At 40.8% G+C, this 23,646-nt stretch overlaps 1 protein-coding gene across 1 annotated transcript; it reads left to right on the top strand.

Moving 5' to 3' along the window:
- Positions 1-34: 34 nt before the first annotated feature.
- Positions 35-23,393, top strand: hgfa (hepatocyte growth factor a). Its single transcript, XM_030720225.1, has 18 exons — positions 35-213; positions 3,886-4,045; positions 4,196-4,308; positions 4,905-5,019; positions 9,945-10,087; positions 10,243-10,363; positions 10,534-10,652; positions 14,855-15,026; positions 15,168-15,301; positions 15,983-16,076; positions 17,178-17,317; positions 18,713-18,745; positions 18,983-19,091; positions 19,178-19,252; positions 19,780-19,917; positions 20,090-20,196; positions 20,310-20,443; positions 20,739-23,393. The coding sequence occupies exons 1-18, from the start codon at positions 150-152 to the stop codon at positions 20,913-20,915; spliced, it is 2,148 nt and encodes a 715-aa protein (XP_030576085.1). The 5' UTR covers positions 35-149; the 3' UTR covers positions 20,916-23,393.
- The last annotated feature ends 253 nt before the right edge of the window (positions 23,394-23,646 follow it).

The following is a 23,646-nucleotide window of genomic DNA, read 5'->3' as shown; positions in this document are numbered from 1 at the left end:
GAACCGAGGACGTGTGGGTTTTTTGAGAAAGTGACATCTGTGCGTGGAAGACAAGTCTTCTGCTACCATCAGCCACTCAGAGCTTCAAACAAGCTTCGAGTGCGTCGCTCACTTAATCAGGATTCTAACCTGCTCCCAAAACCTTAACCATGAGGACATACGTATGGATTTACCAGACTTTGCTGTGTGTTCTGCTCACTACTGTGGATACAGGTAGGACTTGAACAGTTGGGCTTCCAGTGGATGATCAATATATGCACGACCTGAAATCGTACTGGTTTCCGTCTCTGCGTTTTATGCATTAAAGTGAGAAATTAGTAGAGAAACAGACAATTAATTAGAGAAATTGAAGAAAATTGCAATGGAAATAAAAAGAAATTGGAAAAGTGGAGAAATTCTAACTCAAATTTTTTTATTACTAAAAATAAGACAGTTCTGACAGTCGTGATTTTGCTTAAAGATTGTGGTTGTGCTTCGTTTTGCATAAATGATCAGCTTTTAATCGCACACGTGACAGTGCGTTCGATTGAATGACCTAGATCACAAACCTAGTTTGGAAAGTTCTTGAGAAAATACCCCAGGTTGTTTCTTGTATTGTTTTTGTTTTGTTTTGTTTTTGGAAGAAATCAACATTTTATAGCTTTTCTGTGCTATAAAACTTTGAATGAAACAGCCCGCCGATCCGCGCTCCTTTTCACTTTACCTGTAGCTCTATGAGTTAATAGCGCAAGAGATCAGTTTCGCATAATTAATGTTTAAGTTAAACAATTAAGCGTGTTAAATCGTTACATTATGATCTAGTTTCTACCTCCACGATGAGGACGTGCATGCTTCTAAATCCAGCTGCCTGAAGGTGCATACCCGCACCAGGGCGCTTGGTTTGAAGTAATTTGTCATTAAAACTTTTGTGGTCCTTTCAGTAATAGACACTCTTGTATCTGTTGGATTGATGTCAGCTAAAGAGAGGATGCCAGACATGAAGCGCAGCCTGGGGCGCGCACACTACAACCGGTCTTGTAAGTGCGTTCGGACGAGCTCAGTGCATGCTACTCCCATATTCGTGGAGCGCTGATTATCTGATGGCTGTCCAGACTCACATCCGCCCCGCTGACATTTGACCACTGAATCCGTAGTTACCACCTCCAAGGGTGCCGACCCTGACATCTGACCGGCTCGGAGGTGGGGGGGAAAAGTAATGCGCGCCTCAGACTTTGGCTGGCTTTTTGGTGCGTTTCTCCCGATAGAGAGAAAGAGGTGTGTGTGTGTGTGTGTGTGTGTGTGTGTGTGTGTGTGTGTGTGTGTGTGTGTGTGTGTGTGTGTGTGTGTGTGTGTGTAGGGGGTAACATCTGGCTGCTGAGCCCACTACCACATTTTGCGCTCTCTGAAGCAGATGTAATGTCTGCGTAATTCCCAGAAAGAGGCGCACCTTTAACCTGCTACTTTCCTGTTGTTCATGCAATACAGATTTTCCCTCTACACTGTCCTAACATTTATGTTTTTATAATGATTATTATTATTACATTGTGAGGTATTATTACATGAGAAAGCGTGACTAAAACGCTTATCCAGCGTTAAGTTCTTTGCTCAAGGGCACCTACGTGAACGTTTCTGAGGTCGAGGTGTTGGCCTTTCACTTTACCTATCTGCATTTTTCAAGTTAAACTAGGTACTCCAAGCTGTTCTTATAACCTATGATTGTCTCTTCTCATTAAATCGGATCTCTTTCACTCACTGAGCACCTTTTATCATAGTCTTCAACCTCAGCAAATGTTTTGGAGATAGCAGAAGTCTGAGTGCAAGGAGAGGAAGCAACTAAGTGAAATCTAATTGAGCAGCCTGGCCAGACATCAGGGCTGGAACAGCACCGTGATGAGTGCCAGATGTGGTCCAGTGGAGCCCAAAAACATTAATAACACGTCCTCCCCAAAAACCATTTTCAACCACGAGGAGCCTCTAAACGCCCCACAGTTTACAATATCCTAAGTACACACACAGCGTCATGTGTCGGGTCTTGGCACAGGAGCGTAATTCAGTAGCATAAGATCGTCCGGTGTGATTTATATTGCACTTGCCCTTAATTATTATAAACTTAAAACTATTGTGAGTAGACACACAATGCATCTAAAGATGTTCAGAAGCTTCTTTTTACAGAAGGGTTTTATACTGCTGAAAGACAGGATCTTAACCTTTTCCAGTGCATAAAAAATGAATGATTTGTATCAGAGAGGATTTAAACTTTAAAATATGGTTTTGTCCTGCTTTTGAACCCAGTTGGAGCTCATATGCATTATGCCAGATCTTTGCAAAGGTAGAATTTGCTTTTGATGTACTTCTTTCTAGGAAGTAGAACTCAACAAACGCCCATAAATAAAGCAAGTATGAATTATGCATTTGACAGTTTCCCATTTTTCCACCAGAATTCAGCCAACTGCCAATAGCCGAGAGACTATGCGTACAATTTGATGTATAAAATTTTACTGTATTGTAGAAATTATGAGAGATAATAAAGTTTTCCTATGAAACAAGATCTGCCCCCCCCCCCACCCCCCACCCCCCCATTGGTTCTATTCTTTTGCCCATTCTGCTTATTTAAAACACCTGAGATTAAAGCAGGGCTTTCCCAGGCAGTTTCTGGACCTGTTTTTCCTGACACATAATCTGCATTACCTGCTTCCTCAACTGAAGCCCAGTATTTTACCTCAAGAAGTGCAGAACAGCTGAGCTTGGAATGTTTCCGGGGTTGCACAAAACGCTTCAGTGCGTGGATGGTGACGTGCCAGCAAACAAGAGGCTTGAAGCAAATTGTATTTGAAGGATGTTTTCATCATCAGCTGGCCACCCAGTTTACTGGATGACAGGGAAATAATTTCATCTTTTCTCCCTGATGTTGATGCCAGCACTCTGAATCCAGCATTCATACCTCCTGATGTCCTAACAGTGACACCGTGACAAACCTCCAGGCTTTGACAACAGCACTAATACTGGACCAGTGCATGATTAATGTTTTATACTGTGTTAATGAAGTATAGAAAACAAGACCCCTGCCCCACACCGAGCCATTGGTCACAAATTGGCATGCACAAAAACCAGGACGCCCCCAAATGCTATTAAAACCCTTTGAGAGGAAAGGGATATTTGCTCAGGGAAAAGAATGGTAATAAGCAAGAAATCATTTGAAAGTACTCTCCTCTGAGTGGAGTGAGACTTTAAAGGTTAGTGGTTTCAAAGAGCAACGCCACCTCAATGCCTTACAAGCAGCTTTCACAGAGCTGACCGCTGGTTACAGATATCTTCAAATGAGTATGCACAATCTGTAGGTACGGAACAAGATATTTCTGCTTGTAGTCCAATATTCAATTTAGAGAACAAAAGAGGGATTATATTTGCCAGAATCTCAGAACCACTGGCTACAGTTTTGATTATGTTTATTACTAGTTTTTTATTATTTATCTTACTTTGCAAATAACGCACAGAATGGGAAGTCTTATACAATGACTACACTGGGAGCCCCACAGTATTAGCCATTGTCCCCAGAGGTCATCAAATTGATGACTTCTGATGATAGGCTGATGGGTTCCCAGACTGACTACTGATTAACTCAGTCGTGGCAGCACTTAGACTTGCATGCAGTCACATCAACGGACCTTAAATATTTTGCTAAGACGTGGTTGCCAACTTCATAGTATCAAACTCCAAGCTGGATAACAATTAAAAAAAAAATCAGTTTCCAAGTCAAACTTGAACCTTTGATGGTGATGTTAATGGTATTTAAAAACATAGAGCAACTCTCTTGTGAGATGAACCTTGGCATAAACAGGCTTATCATTAAATCTAATGGATGTGTAAACATGTGCAGATCTTATGTTTTGTCCTCATGTGTTGCAGGTTGCTGCAGAAAGCCTCGTCAGTTATTACAGAGGTATGAAAAAACTGAAAGCCATATGCTGGTTTGTACAGACTGTCCTCAACTTCCATTGATACGAAACAGCAACTCGGAGGAACGCTGCGCCCGGAAATGCAAAGTCAAGAAAAACTTCAGCTGCAGGTGAGTTCTGTTCCTGTGTTTATCTGATGTCCGGCACATGGTTTCTTTATGGCCCTGTTTCCTCAGCCCTCCTCTTCTCCTCATGGTATTTACATATTTTTCTTGTTTATCATTTGTTAATCTCACAACCATTTCCTGGGTGTTTTTCAGGGGTTTTAACTATCAACGGCACAGCAAGAAATGCCACTTGCTTCCTTATGACCGTTTCACCAACAATGTGCAGAAGCAGGCCAATGTCAGCTTTACGCTATATGAAAAAAAAGGTAAATATCATAAGTTTCTCATGAGAACATTCAGGTGCAGAGAGGGATTTACATGGGCAAGTTTATTGCTGATTGCTCCTCAGATTTTAAGGTCTTTGGTTTCTCTGTTGATGCAATAAAAGCAACCAAGCCACCTCATCCTCCGCTGTTTAATCACCCCAGCAGGGAAAGTCGCATGCAAAAGCACGTAGAAGACTTAAGTGAAGTATAAACAAATAAAAAAAAGAAAAAATCATTGTTTACAGTCAGAGCGCAAAGCTCTCTCAAGAGTCGGCTGTGGAATCTAGCACTTCAGAGTTTACGAAAACTCCCCCCCAGTGACATTTAATGAACTTTAGGGAGTTGTCTGATTTAGGAATAACACACAAGCTGGGACCTACTAAATGCTGGCTGCAAAATACACACACAAAAAAACATTTTGACCATACATGGGGAAATAAATTCCAGGTGGTCAAGGCTGCAAAGGCAAATCTACTTTTAATTGCCGCAATGCTGCGTGAATTGGCACACAAGAGTACACGTGGACTGCTTGTATCAAAGTCAGAACATGAATGGATGTTTTCAAATATTTTTTTAATGCCTTTGCTGTTACTTAGATTACATAAGGGAGTGTATCATCGGCACCAAGGACAACTACAGAGGGAGAAGGTCTTGGACAAAGTCAAACATCACTTGCCAAGCTTGGTCAGATAATAACATCAATGAGCACACGTAAGTCATCATTCTCTCTCTCATCTTTGCCTTTATTGGAGAGCTAGAGAAGGAACAGAGAGGGAAATAGAGGGAAAGAGAGCAGTACAGGCCCATCTGGAATCAACTTGGTGACTCACTATTAGTGGCATTTTGGCTAATGTGATTTATGCTATAATTGGGATGCTCTAAGTCCTGTCTTTTTATATAGAAAAGTCAAAAGCAAGTGCATTTCTCCATTCAGATATTCTTGCATGAGGAAGAAGAGTTGCTTGTGATGTCTCGCTCAGCTGTACACCAGAGGGTTTTCCTTAAGGAGGAGAACATGTTAATCATTCACTTCCCCTTACCAGATTTTTGTAGATTTGAAACAACAGCCTTCAAAGGTTGCATCGCTAATCTCCATGCTTCCACCACCTTCCTGGATGCTCCTTTTCTGTGTCTGATACTGAACAGGCCTCAGCAGCTGATTTATTGATGCTCAGTTCATCCCCTTGCACCTCTGGGGTTAAGGGAAGGTGGAGGCTCAGAGACAGTTGAACATTTATCCAGAGTTAAGTCAAATTTCTTTCATCGCACGCAGGCATCTCCTCCGCAGTGTGGCTGCTTATTTTTTTGCAGCACTCTAGACCATCAGGTGTATCCCCAAAGATGTTTTCTCCCAGCCATAGCAAGGCAAGATCAGTGACTTTGCAAAGATGGTTCTGTGCCAGCGCCTCATTAGTGGAGCTCATTAGTTATAAGATATTTTAACTGCAGCGGGAGGGGGGGGGATGAAGAGACCGAGTAATAATCGTTTGAAGAAGTGCAATGTGAAAAAATAGAGCGGACGTAAAAGAAGGCATAAAGATTTATAGACTGAAGTCATGTTCTGTCTGATGTCCAGCTGAGCTCACAAAGCCACAAGCATACTGCGAGAAAACACAAGGTCAGTGATACAATCAAAAGAATTATATGTTGGTCCAGATCCCCTCCTCTTTTTTTTCTTCTCGTCCCAAATTCCCCCTAAGTCCTCTTTTCATTTCAAGAAGCAGTTGTTCACATCAGGAATCCTTTGTCATTGTTTATTTGGCACATGGTCCCAGTCCCCTACTCAGTTAGAAGGGAACTTCTATCGTTTTGACTTTCGGAGGGTCAGAGGGAGCTTACTTAAGGGAGATTTAGTGCCACTGTGGGGTTACCTAACATGGGACTGTCCCGCTGTGTGAGAATTACCACCATAATGAACCACGCACCATTTGAGTTTCAGGTAACTATTATTTTCACGCTTGACCGATCGGTATGGGGCAGGGGTGATTTCTCAGGAGGTTCCCTTCCTGGAATGGGACTTTCACCTGTTGTCTATATTTAGCGTTTGAACCAGGGCTCTGAAAGAAATGTGCATTGATGTCCAGCCAAGGATGGAGAATGGAACATTTCTCTTCATGTTAATAATAATAATAGATAACATTGCAATCATTTATTTATACCCTTAGGGATTTCTTTTGTTTTTCTACCAATTTTCCAATGGGAAGTCAGTGAGCACTCTCAGCTACAGACACACACACAGTTGCAGCTTTGAGTTATGTTTTTCTTTAATGGCAAATGTTTTAAACATAACTTTTTCAAAAATAGACACCATGCTTAGAGCTGTACACAAATAACTTTGTGTACAGACTTTGGTAGAAAAGCAGAAAAATTAACATTTATTTAACAGTATGGATAAGCAGTAATGGGATAAGCAGTAATGGTCAAGCAGGAGATAGCTTGGCTAGAAGTATGGAGAGCAGTTAAAATTCATAAATTCTAAGCTCAATATAATCACAAAGAGTTTTAGTAACCTGAAAGTAACACACAACCAGTTTAAACGAGCACATACACGCGTGTAGTCATGTGAAAAGGAAAGTTGTTGCATGACTCCTTGCAGGCCTGTGAAACAACTAGGTTGATATTCCATAGGAGTTAAGAGGGTAGGTAGCAGCCAGGTGCTGCTAATCAAATGCACTTTAACTGATCATTAGCCAGTGTGACTACCTCTATAAAAGCAGAGGTTTGGGCAGTTTGCTGGTCTCTGTGTGTTACATTAACACAATGCCACAATCCTCCCAGCAAATTCAACCCAATGCTCAGTGAAATCCAAAAGCTACAGCTCAGACTCTACAGGCCTCAGTTAGCATATTAATGTTAAAATTCTTGACAGTACCATTAGAAAAAGGCTGAACAAGTATGGCTTGTTTGCCAGGAAAAAAGCCTCTTCTCTCCAAAACAAAGATCACGGCAGCACAGCTTAGGTTTGCAAAGTTCCACCTGAACAAACCACAAGACTTCTGTCCTTTGAACAGACGAGACCAAAGTAGAGATGTTTGGCCATAATCTACAGTGCCACTTTTGGTAAAAACCAAACACAGGACATCAGCACCAACACCTCATACAAAATCAAAGTGTTTCACTGGCCCAGTCCCTGCCTGTCCTGTACCGTTAATGATGAGATTTGACACCTCAGTATATATCAGTAAAGATGTGGTTTGACAACAATCGGAATAGCTTCCAGGTTTTTCCAAGGGTGCCCATAGTAAGCTGTAAAGATAGAGCTCACCCTCACTAAAATCTGATGCTCACCCAGTCATTTAATTCTGGAAGCAGGCCAAAAATATATAAGAAACCACTTAGTTCAGAAAAGAGAAATAAGGGTTACCCCTAGTAGGTGGCCAAGAGAGAAAGAGTTAAGAGAACTGTGCATAAACCACAAACCTCAACATCATAAAGAAGGGAGGGCCAAAATTCCTCCACAGCGATGTGAGAGACTGATAAAGTTATACAGAAAACCATTATTCCAGGTTATTGCTGCTAAAGGTGGTTCTACAGGCTACTCAATCATGGAGTGTAGTTAGTTTTTCACAAGACCGCATAGAGTCCTGTGAAAAGTACATGTACATGAGAGGTGGCGCTGATGAAAGGTTTTTTTCAGTCTATCTTAAAGGGCTTCCACAAAATATATATATGCATATAACCAGTGACGCTGCTTAGCAGAAAGACTAAAAACAGAAGAATAGAGCTGTGCATGCTTGATCTGATTATTAATTAGTGAGCTGTTGGCATAGATGTGCTAGCACACAGATGTTGTCACATTTGGAAAGCGTCGGGCCAAGCCAAACTAAGCTAACCATCTCCCAGCTGTAGATTCATATTCCAAAAGATGACACTCATCTCATCATATGCTCTCTGAAGTAGCAAGTTTCCTTAATTTTATGTCATTTCCTTTCAGCACACAGGTTCCCATTGTACTTTGCTTCCAGAAATAATTATTTATATACAAAGATATATCCAGTCTTGGCCTGCTTGCTTTAATCTCTGAATGCTTTATTCCTTAAATGCTGTAGTACTAAATCATGGCAATGTTCCACCAGGTGCATGTATTGATAGACATTTTGCAGCAGTTACTTCAGGCCTAGATTTCATCTTAAGTGTTATCCCAAATCTAGCCAATATGTTTAGCGGGCCCAGAGAATGAAGCATGTGCGCATAGTGTCTGCCTGTGCTCCGTCGGGACCAGATTTTGGCAAGGAGATGAATAACTGGTCAACATCTGTTAGCACAACATCATTATGACTAACTTGCTCCCATGCTGGGTCCTTTTACAGAGTCTCAACAGATGCAGACTTTTTTTTTTTTTGTTTATTGCAAAGTGAGGAACCTTGTAATTCCTTTTATAAATTAAGGATACTGTATTGTGATCAAGATACAGTCTATTGAGCTTTTGATTTACACACAGCAGATGTGAGTTTTGGCCCATGGAGAGTGCTGCTTTGGAGGGGAACAAGTGTTTTTTGTTTTAGCTAGAGCTACACGCATAAGTGAAAAGTTGCCGTATGGCCCGCTATATTTTGACACATGTAGGTAAAACTATCCGCTTTAATGGTCCTCCCTTTTATTCTCCTTTGCACTCTGCGTCTCTTGACTAAGTCAGATGCCTGAGATTTCTTCCATCTCTGAGCTGACTGATGTTGTGCATTATTAGAGAAATCTTGCATAAGCCTCTAGGCACAAAGGGGAGAGCAGAGCAGACTCCCCCAAGAGTCATTGCCTGGGGTAGTGTTCAGACAATCTGCTAAAGGGAGGGTGGCCTCTACCTCTTTTTCCTGTACTTTTTATTTTTCCTACAAGTTGTTTCTTACATCATCAGTTAAACAATGAACTCAAGCCCTTTTGCTCACTCCATTAAGCTTTTTTTTTGTGTGCTGTATTCAGTTACTTTACCTCTTTCTTTTCACTTTTTCTTCTGCCTTACCTCAATCTCTCCCTGGGTGGGAGGGGGAAAGTGGTCGGCATGTATGAGGCTGTTGCTGACATGTCAGCTTTGGGTCATCTTGCCATGACAGAAGACAAATTTCCTACACTGTCCATTTAGTATGGGACTCCCTAGACTGCACAGACCATTTGTATGGACGATCAAGGTTCTGTTTCTTATAGTCTTGTTCACTCCGTGGAGCCGCTGACAAAGAAGGATTAGGTTTAAACATGTTCAAAGGCTGCCAGCAAAGGACCTGCATGGGCTGCTCCAAGTGGTGCATAGCATTGTTCTGTGCGGTTGGAGATTGCTGTCCTGTGACAGTCTGGCTGCTTCACACTTGAGGGAGCGGGGATGTGGTGGGACTCAGTAAGGCGATCATGCAAAAGGTGCAAATCTGGTGAAAAGAGACACATTGATGCCTTATTTGCATATGATTGCTATGACAGGATGTAAAATGTAACCTGGTCTTGCTATAGTATTTCACAGAGTGGAGACATATGTCTCAATGTAAATACCTTTTGAATTTATTTGGTTTGTTACTGAGAGCACTACCACACAGGTGTGGTACTGTGAACAAAAGCAGAGCAGTCAAGAGTGCAAGTACTCCCAGAAATTTATTTATACAGCTTGGAGTATCAGGTAACACTTTCAATTATGTGTGTCTACACCCCTGTAGGTTTTATCCAGATAGGTACCCAACACAAGACCTGAGGGAGAACTTCTGTCGGAATCCTAACAATGATCCTGGTGGTCCATGGTGCTACACCACAGATCCCAATGTACGAGCTGAGGAGTGTGGCATTCCGCAGTGTTCAGAAGGTGAGACCTATAAACCAACACAACTACCAAATAAGATTTGTACAAAATAAAAGCAGAGCCTTAAGGGCGATTGAACGGCCATGTGGTTTATTTCTTGTTTGCATTCCTCAGTAGAGAAAAGAACATTTTGATAGCTGTTGCTTCTTTGTTGACAGAAGTCTGCATGACATGCAATGGGGAGGATTATCGGGGCAAAGTGGATCATACAGAGAGTGGCAAGGAGTGCCAGAGATGGGACTCAGCAAGGCCTCACCAACACCCCTTCCAGCCCAAAAAGTAAGCTGGAGATCACACAGTAATCTTTCTCACAGATGACACCAGCACACACCCATGACAGATGCTTAGAAAAAAATGAAGCTTATCCTCAAGAGAGGCAGATCCCACCTCTCGTTATGGCTTATTGTTCCCCGCTTTCTTTATTTTTTACCCTTCTCTTCTCTTTTCAGGTATCGGGACAAAGATTTAAAGGACAACTACTGTAGAAACCCAAATAATCGCCTCCGTCCTTGGTGTTACACCATGGATCCCAAAACTCCATGGGAGTACTGTAACATCACTGTGTGTGGTAAGAGCCTATGCACTGTACATACTCCAAATCTGAGGCTGGGGCTTTGAGGACAAAGTCTTCAAACAAATCAAGAGCAAATTATTGTTTTACTCTGATTTATGACTTTCTGTTGGTTCAACATGCATTACCCTTGGAGCCTTTATGTGCCACACAGTTAAGAAACTATTACAGGATTCAGAAGTGGACATAAGATTGAGCAAGCCCTGTTTTTTTTTTTTGGATTTGGTTTTTACCACCAGCAAGTTGTTTAAATGTGCAACAGGGAATTGTTGCATATACAGATCATTGGTGGTTTTGGAGTTGTTGTGGTCAGCTGAGAAAAAAAATAAAGGTCCTCTTCTCCCCAGCAAAGTCTCAGAAGACTTTTGTTTATCCGGATGGGTGTTTCATGTGGGCGTTTGGTCCAAATTATTCTACCTCAACAAGGGACAGTAAATAGGTTGTTTGTAAGAGGGCAGCCATAACTTGACAGAGCCTGAAGTGTTTTACTGAGGCCATTCAGGGCTATAAAGTGGAGGACTACAATAGAGGCTGTTATGCCAACATACCTCAGCTATTGGAAAGTCTGAAAGTTGTTTTAGTGGTGTGAACATTGTATGCATAATGATCAGTTTTAGAGGCAAATTAAAGGAAAGACCTGAAATAATGTGCAAAACAGTTGCATATGCTGCTTTATAGGGCATACTGAATAAAGGGATGGTTTGATGAATAGGAGAATGATGGATGTGAATCATACTGTGTGGCCTTCATAGCACGCAATACAAGATTTTGGCTGTTGCCATCTGCCACAATCACCCACAGCTGACCATTATTAGACAAGAGAGTGTAGTTTTCACTTATCAGCTTACACTAGCAAGGTGCATCCACAGACTGTATGAGTGCATCCAGCAGTAGCTGGTCATTAGTGGTAAAGGCAACAAAAATATAATGCTAGAATTTCACCCACCAAAACTGCAGCACAGGCTGTTAGTGCAAGTAACCACATTCTAGAAAATGATTTGGGTAATGGCATAAAAAGTCTTCACAATGCACCAGCCTCACAGACAGAGCTGAGCCCTATCAGACAGACAGAGGTCTGATTGGCACCTGCTTGTCACTCACAGTGGCCAAGCCCCCTTATAATGCATAACATTGAGCCTTTATACAATTTAACAGGCCTAACAGATGAGGGGCAATTTATATATTGAAACCAAAAGTTTTTTGTTTGTTTGGTTTGTTTTTTTTGCACCAGGCAGTAAACATGTTTGCTTCGGCTCTGAAGTTAAGCATTTTAGCATGTGTGTCTGTGGAGATGTACTTGTTTTTGGAGCCAACCTCCAGGAACTGCAATTTTTGGCACCTTTGCATTGGCTTCATTTCTCAGCCACAGACATTGGCGCATGATATAACATGTTAAACGGTTAGTTTAAGAGGTGCTGGTAGATATATTTGCTTTGGCAGTTCCTACCATATCCACGTTTTGTGCTAAGCTAACCCTTCTGTTAAGTCTCAGATGGTCTGTCAGAACCGGGTCACAAGTTTTGCTCACTAATCAAAAATGGCTATCCTTGAAGACAGAGAAGGTGGAAATCTGAGTGATACTAAGGATGAATTTTGCTAACCCTTTAGAATTTTCAAACAAGATTTCTGGAAGAGAATGTAATGAAAATTAATGTATGGAGAAGAAACCTTTCTTGTTGTTGTTTGGGTGAATCAACAGACTATTTGATTACCTAATGCAATATCTTTTGGAAAATTGTTTTTTTTTTTTGTCACCATGTGCTCTTGGATTATTAAGAAAATCCTACAGGGACACATAAATAGCTGACTGGGTTGAGCACATGACCCATACGCTCAGCAACTACTCCAAGGGGTATGGGTTCTAGTCCACCCTGGGCCATTTACTGCATGTTCCACCCGCTTTCCTTTGCACTTTACTGTCTGTTCAAAATAAAGGTAAAAAAGTCCAAAAATGAAAAAAATTTTAAAAATTAGTAATTAAAGAAACCATCTGTTATACGCTGTTGTATTGTGAATTCTATTTAAACATTATTTAAGAGATGTCCTATAAGGGGACCCATAACTCCACTTGGAGTATCCTATATATATGATTTCAAAGACAGAGGGAAAAGGAAATCACTGGAAACTAAAAAAGAGGTTATGCCATTGGAGAATTTCTTCCCCTTTTTTTTTTTTTGTGAAGGTACTGTGAAATATTCCCATATGCACACCCACAAAATCACAGAGCATCTCTCTTTGCCTCTGTCAGACACATACACGCATTTACTTTACGGTACAGGTTTATGATTTACAGCGAGGATCTGCATTTGTCCAGATGTGTGTATCCCTCAATGCCTGCCCTCAGTAAGATAAAAACCACTGACCTGTACTACACTGTGCACACACGTACTGGCATGCGTTACATCAAGCCAAAGAATCCTTCTTTTCCTCCCGCCTTCTTGTTTCTGCCTCAAAACATTCCCTCGCCTCCTCCATCTTCTCCCATCCCATTTGTCAAAGGCTAAAGAAACAGAGACAGAAATCTGGAAATTGCTTGATACCCCTGCACTGCTTTGCTGAACACCAGAATTCCATCTAGAGATGTTTGGAATAGTTTGCTAGTTGATAATGTTGAGTTTGTTGCAGGACTGCAACACTAAACGAAGCGATGCCTGCTTCGTTTAATCCAAAACTCCGCAGCGCTCAGGTGTCACCGAATAAGCTGAGCGTTTCACCCACATTAGCAATAAAAATGGTAATAACGCAATAAAAACGGAGCACGCATGTGAATAGAAAGTATTACAACATTAAGCCCATCCAGCTGCCAGTTCATTGCCAGGAGAAAGACTGATAATACAACAGCAGCAGTGACGGTGATGCTGTCTCAGCGCACACAGGGCAACGCGCAAAGAGGCGGAGCCCTTACCGAGATGGTGCGCTCAGATGGTGTCATGGAATATATTTTGTGGGTGGAATCAAAGAAAACCTGTTTCTAGCATCCAAATCAGAAAAAAAACCCAAAACATTTTTACTGGGAAAATGCTGGCAGGAGTCCTTCATCAAACCACCTGTTCAACAAGTTCCAGTGTGAAGAAAAGCCAACTCTCAGGTGCGCCGTGTGTTTTGCATAACGAAAATGCACAGTAAAGATACAGAAATGAAAACATGCAGATGAAAAGTTAATTTAGCGGTGTTTAAATCAAAGTGAACGCTGACGGCAGCCGTCCTGCTTTATGTGGCGGCCATACCTGCAGCAAGCAGGGGCAAGTCTAAAGGGGGCATGGGGTGCACAAGGCCATATTTATTTCAAGACTTTAGAAACATTATTTTGCAGATTTACATTAATATGAACACAAATAAATTATTATATCAATTAAATTGCATTAAAATTTACAAATGTAAACAAATGTTTCTTTTTTTTCTTTTTGCACAGGTCAGTAAAAATATAAAGCCACTGACCTCGGGCTGCTGGATTGGACAGTGAATTATTTTTATTAATATAAATTTTTAACATGTACACCATCAGAATGTCTGGTCTCTGCAGCAGGAAACGTTGCCTCAAAGCACAGGCCAAACCTCAGTTCTGAATGCTGCTGCACTCACTTTTCTCCATTGCCACAAACTCCTTTAAAGACTTACAACCACACGTACTCACCCATTCACTAGCACACTTAGACACACACACACACACACACACACACACACAAATATCCACATTCATTTAAAAGACTTGTTTTCTTTCTTTTTTGAATATTTATTATTGCTCATTCATACGACACAAGTATTTCTTATCCGATTACTCGATTAAGTTTGTTGTTGTATGTTTAGTTGGCCTGCAATAAAGAAATTCACTAGAAATGGAATTTCAGTGTTTATTTTAGAAGCAAAAACACAAGTTAGATCATATTTCAAGGTTGTTTGGTGACAGTTACAGTGCTCTTAATGTGTTGGCAGCAAGTTAAATGACTTCTTATAGTTGTGGATGTCCATATGTGCAAGAATGCGGGGCACCAGTGTCATGAATACACAGTAAGTTTCTATCACTATACAGGCAGGGGGAAGGGCTGCTGTTTTTGATGATCTGGCTCTAGGTTAAACATGACACATTCTTGCAGGGATTACTATTTCCCTCTTTCTCTCCCTCCCTCATTCCTGCCTACAGTTCACTTTTTCTCTTTTTTCACATGCTTCCACCTCACAATGATATTTATCTCTTCTAGATTCCGACCCTAGCGAGGACTCTGATGTCAACATAACAACGTCGTGCGTCCAAGGAAAGGGCGCAGACTACCAAGGCACAATGAATGTCACTCCAGAGGGTGTGACATGTCAGCGCTGGGACTCTCAGTTCCCACATAGTCACTCCTTCCTTCAACAGAACTACAAATGCAAGTGAGTAATGCTTGTTTCATAGTTGCTGACTGTGTGAATTCAGTTCTCTTGGGAGTGACAAGTAGAGTATTTGCTCAGTTTGTGCATTTGAGACCATCACCAGCATCATCATTTAAATTGTAGTTGGTGTGTGTGTTATAGAGACCTCAGAGAGAATTACTGTCGTAATCCTGATGGTGCAGATTACCCATGGTGCTTCACTACAAACCCTAATCAGAGGATAGCCAAATGCACCCACATCCCCAGATGTGATGCAGAGGACACACAAAAAACAGGTAAATTATTCTTAAAAAATTAATTTTGAAGAAGTATTTCAGGGAATCCAGTTGTTTGTTTTCTATAAAAAAAAGTGAGTAACAGCAAGCGTGGCCAGTCATGTCTTCATATTCTGGTTTTGTCCTGTCTGCTTTCTCCATTCTTCCCAGTCTTGAGTTTTGAGAGTGACAGCAATTTTCTCACCAGTTGCTGAGAAATGATCAAACTACAGAGGTTTAAACAGACATGTCATATTTTTGTAAAGTGGAAGAATATTGCTCTCTTAGGACAGGGCCACTTGGCAGCGGGCTGCCCAATGAATTCCATTTCATGGAAGAACAACAACACTAGACTTTGGCAATAGCTGCTCGTTGTCGTTTCCCATGTTTCTTTGCTTTGGATTTCAGTAGACCACACATGTCTCAAAGCAGCCAGTCAGTTTGCAACTAAAGACCCTTCCCTGATTCTGTTTAAGACCAGGAATAATGAGATTTGGGAGACACCGCTTACACAGGGACCCTAAATATTAAATCATCCAAACCACAAAGAGAAGCATAGACCCAAATCCTTTCTTTGTCTCTGCACATTCATGAATTTGTGTTTGTGAATATTCCAGCAACTTGAAGAGGTGTTTAAGAGACTGCAGGGATCTTGGCATTTAAACAAAGTAATGCAAATAATTTTATCTTGTTCTGGCTCAGAGTGTTATGAAGACAATGGAGAGACATATCGGGGAACTTTATCCACAACTCGATCAGGGATTCCCTGTGCGGACTGGTCACATCACATAAACAGGTAATGAAGTCATTTGTTCTGCAAAGAATTTTATTGCATTACTATTGTTGACTCCCAGTAGAGCTTCAGCCATACTGAGCAACCCTGGAACAGTTTCCTAGAGAGACTGACATTCTTTTCAGCTCACATGATGACTGTTTGTTGACAACTTAGCTCCCATTGCCTTGTGAAAATCCCTTTCAAATGAATGAGGCTAAGCAGTGAAAACAAACAGCAAGAGGAAATCAGGGGTTCCATAGGGGTCAATACCAGGTCCAATTATTATTCATCTAGCTGACGAGAGGAAACCCGAGGGTGCTCTCCAAGTGACCCATACTGAAGGAAAGACTGCTCGCTCCAAGGCCGTTACTTCATGCTGAAGTCAGCCTGTTGGAATTACTTAATTTACAGGAATTTTAAAAGCCAAAATGGCACAGACAGATGGACATGTTCCAGAGCCGACCCCTGACCCCAGGAAGTGCTTTCTTAGGAAAGTAGATCAAAGCCAATCAGCTCCCTCCCATAGAATGCAGCCAGCGAGGCTACCCTGTTCAGGGTTGAGGGTCATCCTAGGAAAAACTGCTGAGAGCTAAAGCTTGTTTAACATTCTCCTGGGAAGTGGAATTATCTTCACCCCCTTACAAATTGTCAGTTGATTAGCATTATTTTTGTGTGCGTGTGTCCAGACTCTTACCCAGTAACTGCTTTTTCAGGGTATTATGGATATCTTAGAAGATGCACGATTAGATGTAAATTCCTACAAATCAAAAGCACAAATGCATCATTCCATAGAGGATGTGGCTCCTGCTGGTCTGAACCCTGCTGAATGCTCAGACTGCATACTTTTAAACTCCCATGAGCACTCTTCACAAAACTCTGCATTTCCCTCTACAGGCTAAGCAGCAAATGTAGAGGATTCATTGCACTATAGGAAAGCCAGAGTCAGATTTTCCAGGCATTCCATGGTTCCTTTCGTGTGCATGTAAAATATGTGCCTGACAGCATTTGTGCAACTCCGTGTATACATGCAATCATCTTTATGACATATGACCCAGAGTTACTTCTTGGCTTTGTGCAAAGTAGCATATGGGATATGATAATCTGTATTTGTGTGTTTTACAGTGGGGATTCTCACTCTACAGTGTCCCATGTAGGGCTGGAGAAAAACTACTGCCGGAACCCCGATCGGGACAAGCATGGCCCCTGGTGTTACACCAGTCCAAATAACCGATTGACCTGGGACTACTGTAAACTGAAGCACTGTGAGTTTCTTAAATAAACATTTATCCCCTTATGTCTGTCTCTGTAAGTAGATAATATATGTGTTTACAAAGTAGAAGGGCAATGAAAGATATCTGTGTAAGTGTATATGCAAATGCGTACTCAGTGCCAGCAGCTGATAAGCTTTGGTTATGCATGTTTCAGACCCAAAGACCAACAAAACCACAACACATCCAGACTACTAAACAAGTGTGATATAACTGTAGACTTTACAGAAATATATGTCATCCAGTGGTTTGTAGACCACTGTTTTGAAGGCACAAATATTTCATTGTGCCATCATTATTTGGGTTTTTTTTTTTTTTTAAGCTGAATGTGCCCATATTTGAACAAGAATGCAGACCTGGAGAGTTGTCAGCTAACATTAGCTAACAAGGAAGGGCAGGTCTGACTGTGAAACGGCACACTAATTGGCTAATGACTTGTGATTAACAACTCGTTTGCCAATGAGTGTGCGGTTATCACAGATAGGACCAGAAGTCTTTTTGCAACCACAGCAGTCACCATCTGGTGGCTTTCAGATAAAATGCAAGCCCTTACTCACTGGGTCATTTTTCTATCCCAGAAGCTACATCCATACATCCATATACCCTCTATGGCGTATGGGGATTGACTCACTTTTGCAACCAGTTTGACCTTTAACATCCAGGAGAGAAGGATTGCTCACGAATCCAAAAAAAAAAAAAAAAATGGCTGACTTTGAAGGTGGAGAAGCTTGTTGTGAAACTGAGGGGTACAGAATATGTTTCTGTTGTATAAAGCAAAGAAGGCTTTTTTTTTTTTTTTAGCTTTTGGGGCTATTCAAACAAGACATCTGAAAGAGCGTGTAATGACGTTTACAACAGACCAAGTCTGTGCCGGTGTGTGGGTTTAGTGCACTGAAATAACACAAGCGATTTAGCTTCGTAGCCTCTGCTGACTTCAACCAAAATATCATAATTGTTTTCTTACACAGCTTTCGGGGTGGCTTACGTAATCTGCTCTCTGTGGTTTTGTCCAATTGGCAGAAAGTACACGATGCTCAAACAGCAAACAGATGCGAAAGTCTGTTGCCATACTTTTATTTGAGAAAACACACACTTGGGCCACTGGGCCCAGCTTGTTCTTTGGCTGGTTTCAGTGGAGCTGCATTGAAGAGCCTCTTTTGAATAATTTCCATAATGTAAAACATGTCTTCCATGAAGTTTTGAGGTCTTGAGCAAATCTATTTGCTGTGGTTGCTGACTCTTACAGCCTCCAGCAACAATTTGGATGCAGAGATAAGCCTTTACAAGGCATAAAAGACCATCATGTTTGCTGAGGTTTCATGCTTTGTGTGTCAGTGTAGTTTCCTGCAGCTGTCTTCTTACTGTTGTGCTTTGCTTTACATATATCAGGTGAATCAGCTACAAAGGCTCCTCAAACAAACAGTGAGTATGTCTTTTTTTCTTTTTTCTTTTTTGCCCAGAGTGGTCCTCTTCCTCGTGTCCTTATCTCTGATCTCTTCCCCTTTCCTTTTAACCCTGTAAATCGGGTCGGTCTGTGGATATTTACCTGACTAAACAAATAGTTTCCTCTTTGAAGTTTTAATAAATGTTTTCCCATAAAAATGTTTAAAAAGAATACATATGTCTAACACACAGTATCAATTATATCTCCTTGTTTAGCTCAAACTAGGTCCAAGATATCATGCTTTGTGCATATAAACACCAGAATAGTTGGTGGACATCAAGTGCGAGGGACAGATGGCAGCTGGGTTGTAAGCATCCAAAGACAGTAAGTGATTTTCAGTCTTTTTTAGAACCCTTGTCTTTCATCCACTTTGATACGAAAAATATATTTTTCTTCATACATTTTCTCAGGAAGGTTCATTTGTGTGGTGGCTCACTAATCAGAGAAGACTGGGTTTTGACAGACCAGCAGTGCTTCACCTCCTGGTAATTTTTCTCCCTTTTCTGACTTACCTTTACTTTCAAACTTTAAACATGCTTCTTGTCCCGCTTCTATCTGTAATTGCTTAAAGGCTGTGCAGCACACTCCCAGATAAACCTGACCAGAGATAGGGATTGTATGTTCTGGACTGCTGTTTAACCTGCAGTTGCTTATGTCAGAGCTAATCATATTGTCTTCATATAATGTCTCTGTCTCACGGGCTTTGATGAAAAGAATCTTTTTTTTCTGTAGTAATGTGCAGTGCTGCAAGTACTACATATGGTGTAGATCAGCAGCTTTTAGCAGATATTTTGATTTAGCGGGGAGCCTCGAGATGTTTGAGGCTCTGCCTTTGTACTCTTTCTTCTCTGTGAACATTTAGAGGTTTGCCATCTATATTATTATAAAAGGTTACCTTAAGAAGCTAAGTATGTTTATTTTTGTATTTGTGAAGACTTTTTGTAGAGACTTTGACAAAGTATACGATCCTAATAGTATGAATCTTGTTTACACCGAGCCTTCTAATCATCAGTGTTCCAGATCTCAGGGATTACAGCGTTCAGGTCGGCCTGCGCCATCTCAATGAGTCTTCAAGCCGACCACGACTACGAATCTCTCACCTGATCTGTGGCCCAGACGGATCCAACCTAGTCATGTTGAAACTAGCAGAGTAAGTACTCAACTAGTGGCTAGGTTTCAGCTAATTTATGCTTCAAGTCAGGGAAAAACGCCAGTGGATCTAAAATACCTTTAAGTCCTGTGAGTGTTTGAAATATAAAAAAGAAAAGCAAGTCATACAATATGTTTTGGCTTTTATTGGTGATTATTTCTGTCGGTTCTAGTCCTGCCCCTGTGTCTGAAGGTGCCTCCACCATTCATCTACCAGTGAAAGAGTGTCACATCCCTGAGGGCAGCAACTGCACCATGTATGGATGGGGGGAAACCAAAAGTACTGACTTCTTTCACCCACATGCCCTTTTTCATGTTATTTATTATAACAAAAAAAAATCATGTTCAATTCACAAATTCTTTTTTTTTTTTTTTGCATCTTTCTTTGTTCAGATGCTGGATATGATGAAGCCCTGAACACTGTAATCATGCCAATGGTCAACAATGACATGTGCTCACAAATCAAAGAAGATGCCGGTGAAAGCAGAGTATGTGCTGGCGGCAAACGGGGAGAAGGCGTATGCGATGTAAGGATCTTAAATCGCCAAATGCATCCTGAAACAAAACAACATGGATGTGAATTGAATGCACGGTGCTTAAAGGTTCATTTCACCCCAGTTCTGTAACAAACCCCATTTACTGGAACTACTTCCTACTAAAGAAATACTCCCTTTTGTTGAACAGCGGATGTTTTAATGAGAACTGTTAAAAGTGACAGATTAAACATAAACTGTTTGAAGCCATCGATACCTAAAATGGCAAAATGTTTTTGCATTGTGGTTTGGTATAGGATATTGCTAATGCATAGTCTCTTTCTTGCAGAGGGACTACGGTGGTCCACTGGTTTGCCAGGAACATGAGCGCAAAGTCATAACTGGTGTGAGCATTCAAAGGACAAAATGTGCTTCCTCACAGCCTGCGCTTTTTGTTAATGTTGCTTTCTACTCAGAGTGGATATACAAAGTGTTCAAACTTTACCCAAGTGTGGAAAGGAACTGATGGAGTGGTGTGAAAAACAACCCCACAGAGGACTACCAGAGCTCGCAAGAGCAGGTGGGGCAACTTGGGCCAAAGAAGACTTCTCCGACATGGATTATTGTGTGGCATACAGAGAGTGACTGTATAATAAGTGGCCAACTGGGATTTTGTGTCTAAATCTGTCATTTTATACAGATGGCATAAAGTAGAAATTGGAGATTGAATGTACCTAATGGGTTCTCATCCATTCTTCCATTTTACAAATGAGGAGCTCGTGGTATTGTAGCTCAATACCATTTTCCAAACCAAAGTCTTGTGCACATAGATGGCGTACTAATTGTTTTTTGACATGTTCAGAATTTCTGAAGCCATGCGAACAAAGATAGTGAGGAGGACACTTGTGATTCAGTATTATCTCCTGGAATATACTTGAACCAAATCCTTGGTGGTTTTCACTTAGGGTAGCCTTCAGTGATTGGGAATTGTTTTCTTTTTTTTTTTTCTTTTTTTTGTATTGAGCTGGACTGCAAAATGTGGCTTTTTACCTTAAACACAAGCGATGTGGACAGAAAGAAATGTTGCCTTAACAGCAAAAAAAAAAGAAAAAGAGATACTAACCTGGTATTAGGATACTTTACAAATATCACACAAAGTAAAGGTGTCCATAAAAAGAAAATATATGCATAAAAATGTCATTACAAACTCCCTGTTAAGTTCCCTTTGAGAAAATAGACTTTCAACCCGGCAGCACTAATTGTGAGCAGTAGCTGAACTACCTTTTCCCAAGTTAGTTGTAACTGTTAGTTTCCCCCATGAGAGGGTCTAAGTAGGACTGAGCAAACTGCTCCCCATCTTATGCTAATATTTGTAGCATGAGAGAAAGAAGAGCCATGCCAAATATAACATGGCTATTTGGTCTCCAGTTTGGAGGGAACTGTGGCCCCAGGCGGGCTGTGTGTGGTCAGTAGGATCTTTTTTTTTTTTTTCATGGAAAGTGATTCTGTGTGTGGATACCTGCAGATTTGTTACGTTTCTGCTGTGTTGTATAATTTTATAGGTCTTATAGATCTGCAATGTTTTCGGGTCACTTGGTAAATGTTAGATTGGCTTCTTTGTGCTTATGAATATGTTTAATATTTAAAGAGACTGGTTGCTTGTAAGTAATGTATATTTATTTTTCTAAATGAAAAGATGTTCAAAAAATGAATTCATAATTCCACGTGATATTTAGGTGGTAGTTTCTTGTTTCAGAAAATTATAGACCAAGTCTGACAATAAGTATATGCCTCACATGGGCAAACTTTAAAATCAAGGATCTTTGTTTTAGGGTGTAAATATGAATCCGGAGGAGGAGGAGGAGGGTATTTTTATTAAGGCAATGATAGTTGAAATGGGGTGGAGGGGACTGGAGACTATCCCAGCTGTCATAGGGGGAGAGGTGAGGTACACTCTGGACAGGTCACCAGTCTATCACAGAGCTAACAACAGAGACAGACTACCATGATGTAAGCTGCTCGGCTGCTGTTCAGCCGCTCCCTTACCCGGGGTCAGTACAGCGGATGAATCTGCGTATTTGATTTGGCAGAGTTTTGTGTCCTTCCTGACACAACCCTCCCAGGGATTTGTGTCTCCTCCCGGCCTGAAACTGGTGCTCTTTTGTCTGTTAGGTGAATGCGCTAGCCACTACACTCATTTTTGCTAACACTAATCTCAGTTATTAATGGTAATTCATGCATTGCAATAAATGAAATGAACAAAATCATTAGGGGGAAAAAAAAAATCACTACATGACAAATTAGAACATATTTGGCTTTCGACACTTTCAGCTTCGCTTTATACAGATTAGAAAAAGTAAATATGTGCTTTGCTTACAAGAATCTGATTCCCACAATTTCAGAAGTGGCCCTGTGTTTCTCAGTTATCAATTGCAACGAAGCCTACTGGGATTTTTGTGAATGTTGCTCAAATTTAAGATAACTGCTGCGATTATAATGTTGGAAACAGCAGAGTGGGGAAAAAAAATGATATAATTGGCTGTAAGTCAATGGATTTTATGTTCCAAACAGTGAGTGAGTCATTTGGTCAGGATTCATATTAATTCTTTTAAAGAAACAAACTATATTCAGTGTCATTGTGTCAGAGCAGTCCTTTAAGAGTCTCACACAGGTTTACAATCGAAATGAAGGTCTGTGAAATGGCTTCGTTAAAGGTGATTAAACAGATTAAAACCAATACTTATGTGGCAGATCGTGTGTTTGTATTGTAAATGGATCCGTTTTCTTGTCACCACGCTCTTAAGATTGTTGCTGTTATTTAATTTTCCTTAATATAAGCCACTTACATTCTGTAAATTACAATTTGTAATTTTTGTAAATATCACACCTGAGTATTTTTATTTCTCGATCATTCTGTTCATATGTTTGTATACTGTAAACTTTAAATATAACGGCTGCTATTTTGTGTTAGTGATTTGTTTTATATTGGTGAACTTTTCTGAATTTTGTACCCTTTGTATTATTCCTATTTTAATAAACACCTTGACATTACATTAAGCTGCAGTCCCTTTCCTCTGTGGAATATGTTGCAAGGAACATGCCAGAAACACCATCTCTGGGTCTGTTTACTCCATCTTTTGGCAGTTTAGTCCTTATATCACTCAGAGAAGCAAATTCGAGTGTATAATAAATACTATTAAGTGGCTAAAGCAGCGGGGTTCATACATACAAAAGGGAAGGAGATAAATAATAACATG

Source organism: Archocentrus centrarchus, chromosome 23, assembly GCF_007364275.1.
Source record: "Archocentrus centrarchus isolate MPI-CPG fArcCen1 chromosome 23, fArcCen1, whole genome shotgun sequence".
Taxonomy (NCBI): domain Eukaryota; kingdom Metazoa; phylum Chordata; class Actinopteri; order Cichliformes; family Cichlidae; genus Archocentrus; species Archocentrus centrarchus.
Note: the sequence above shows the minus strand (reverse complement) of the source record. Positions and strands in the feature narration are given on the sequence as shown.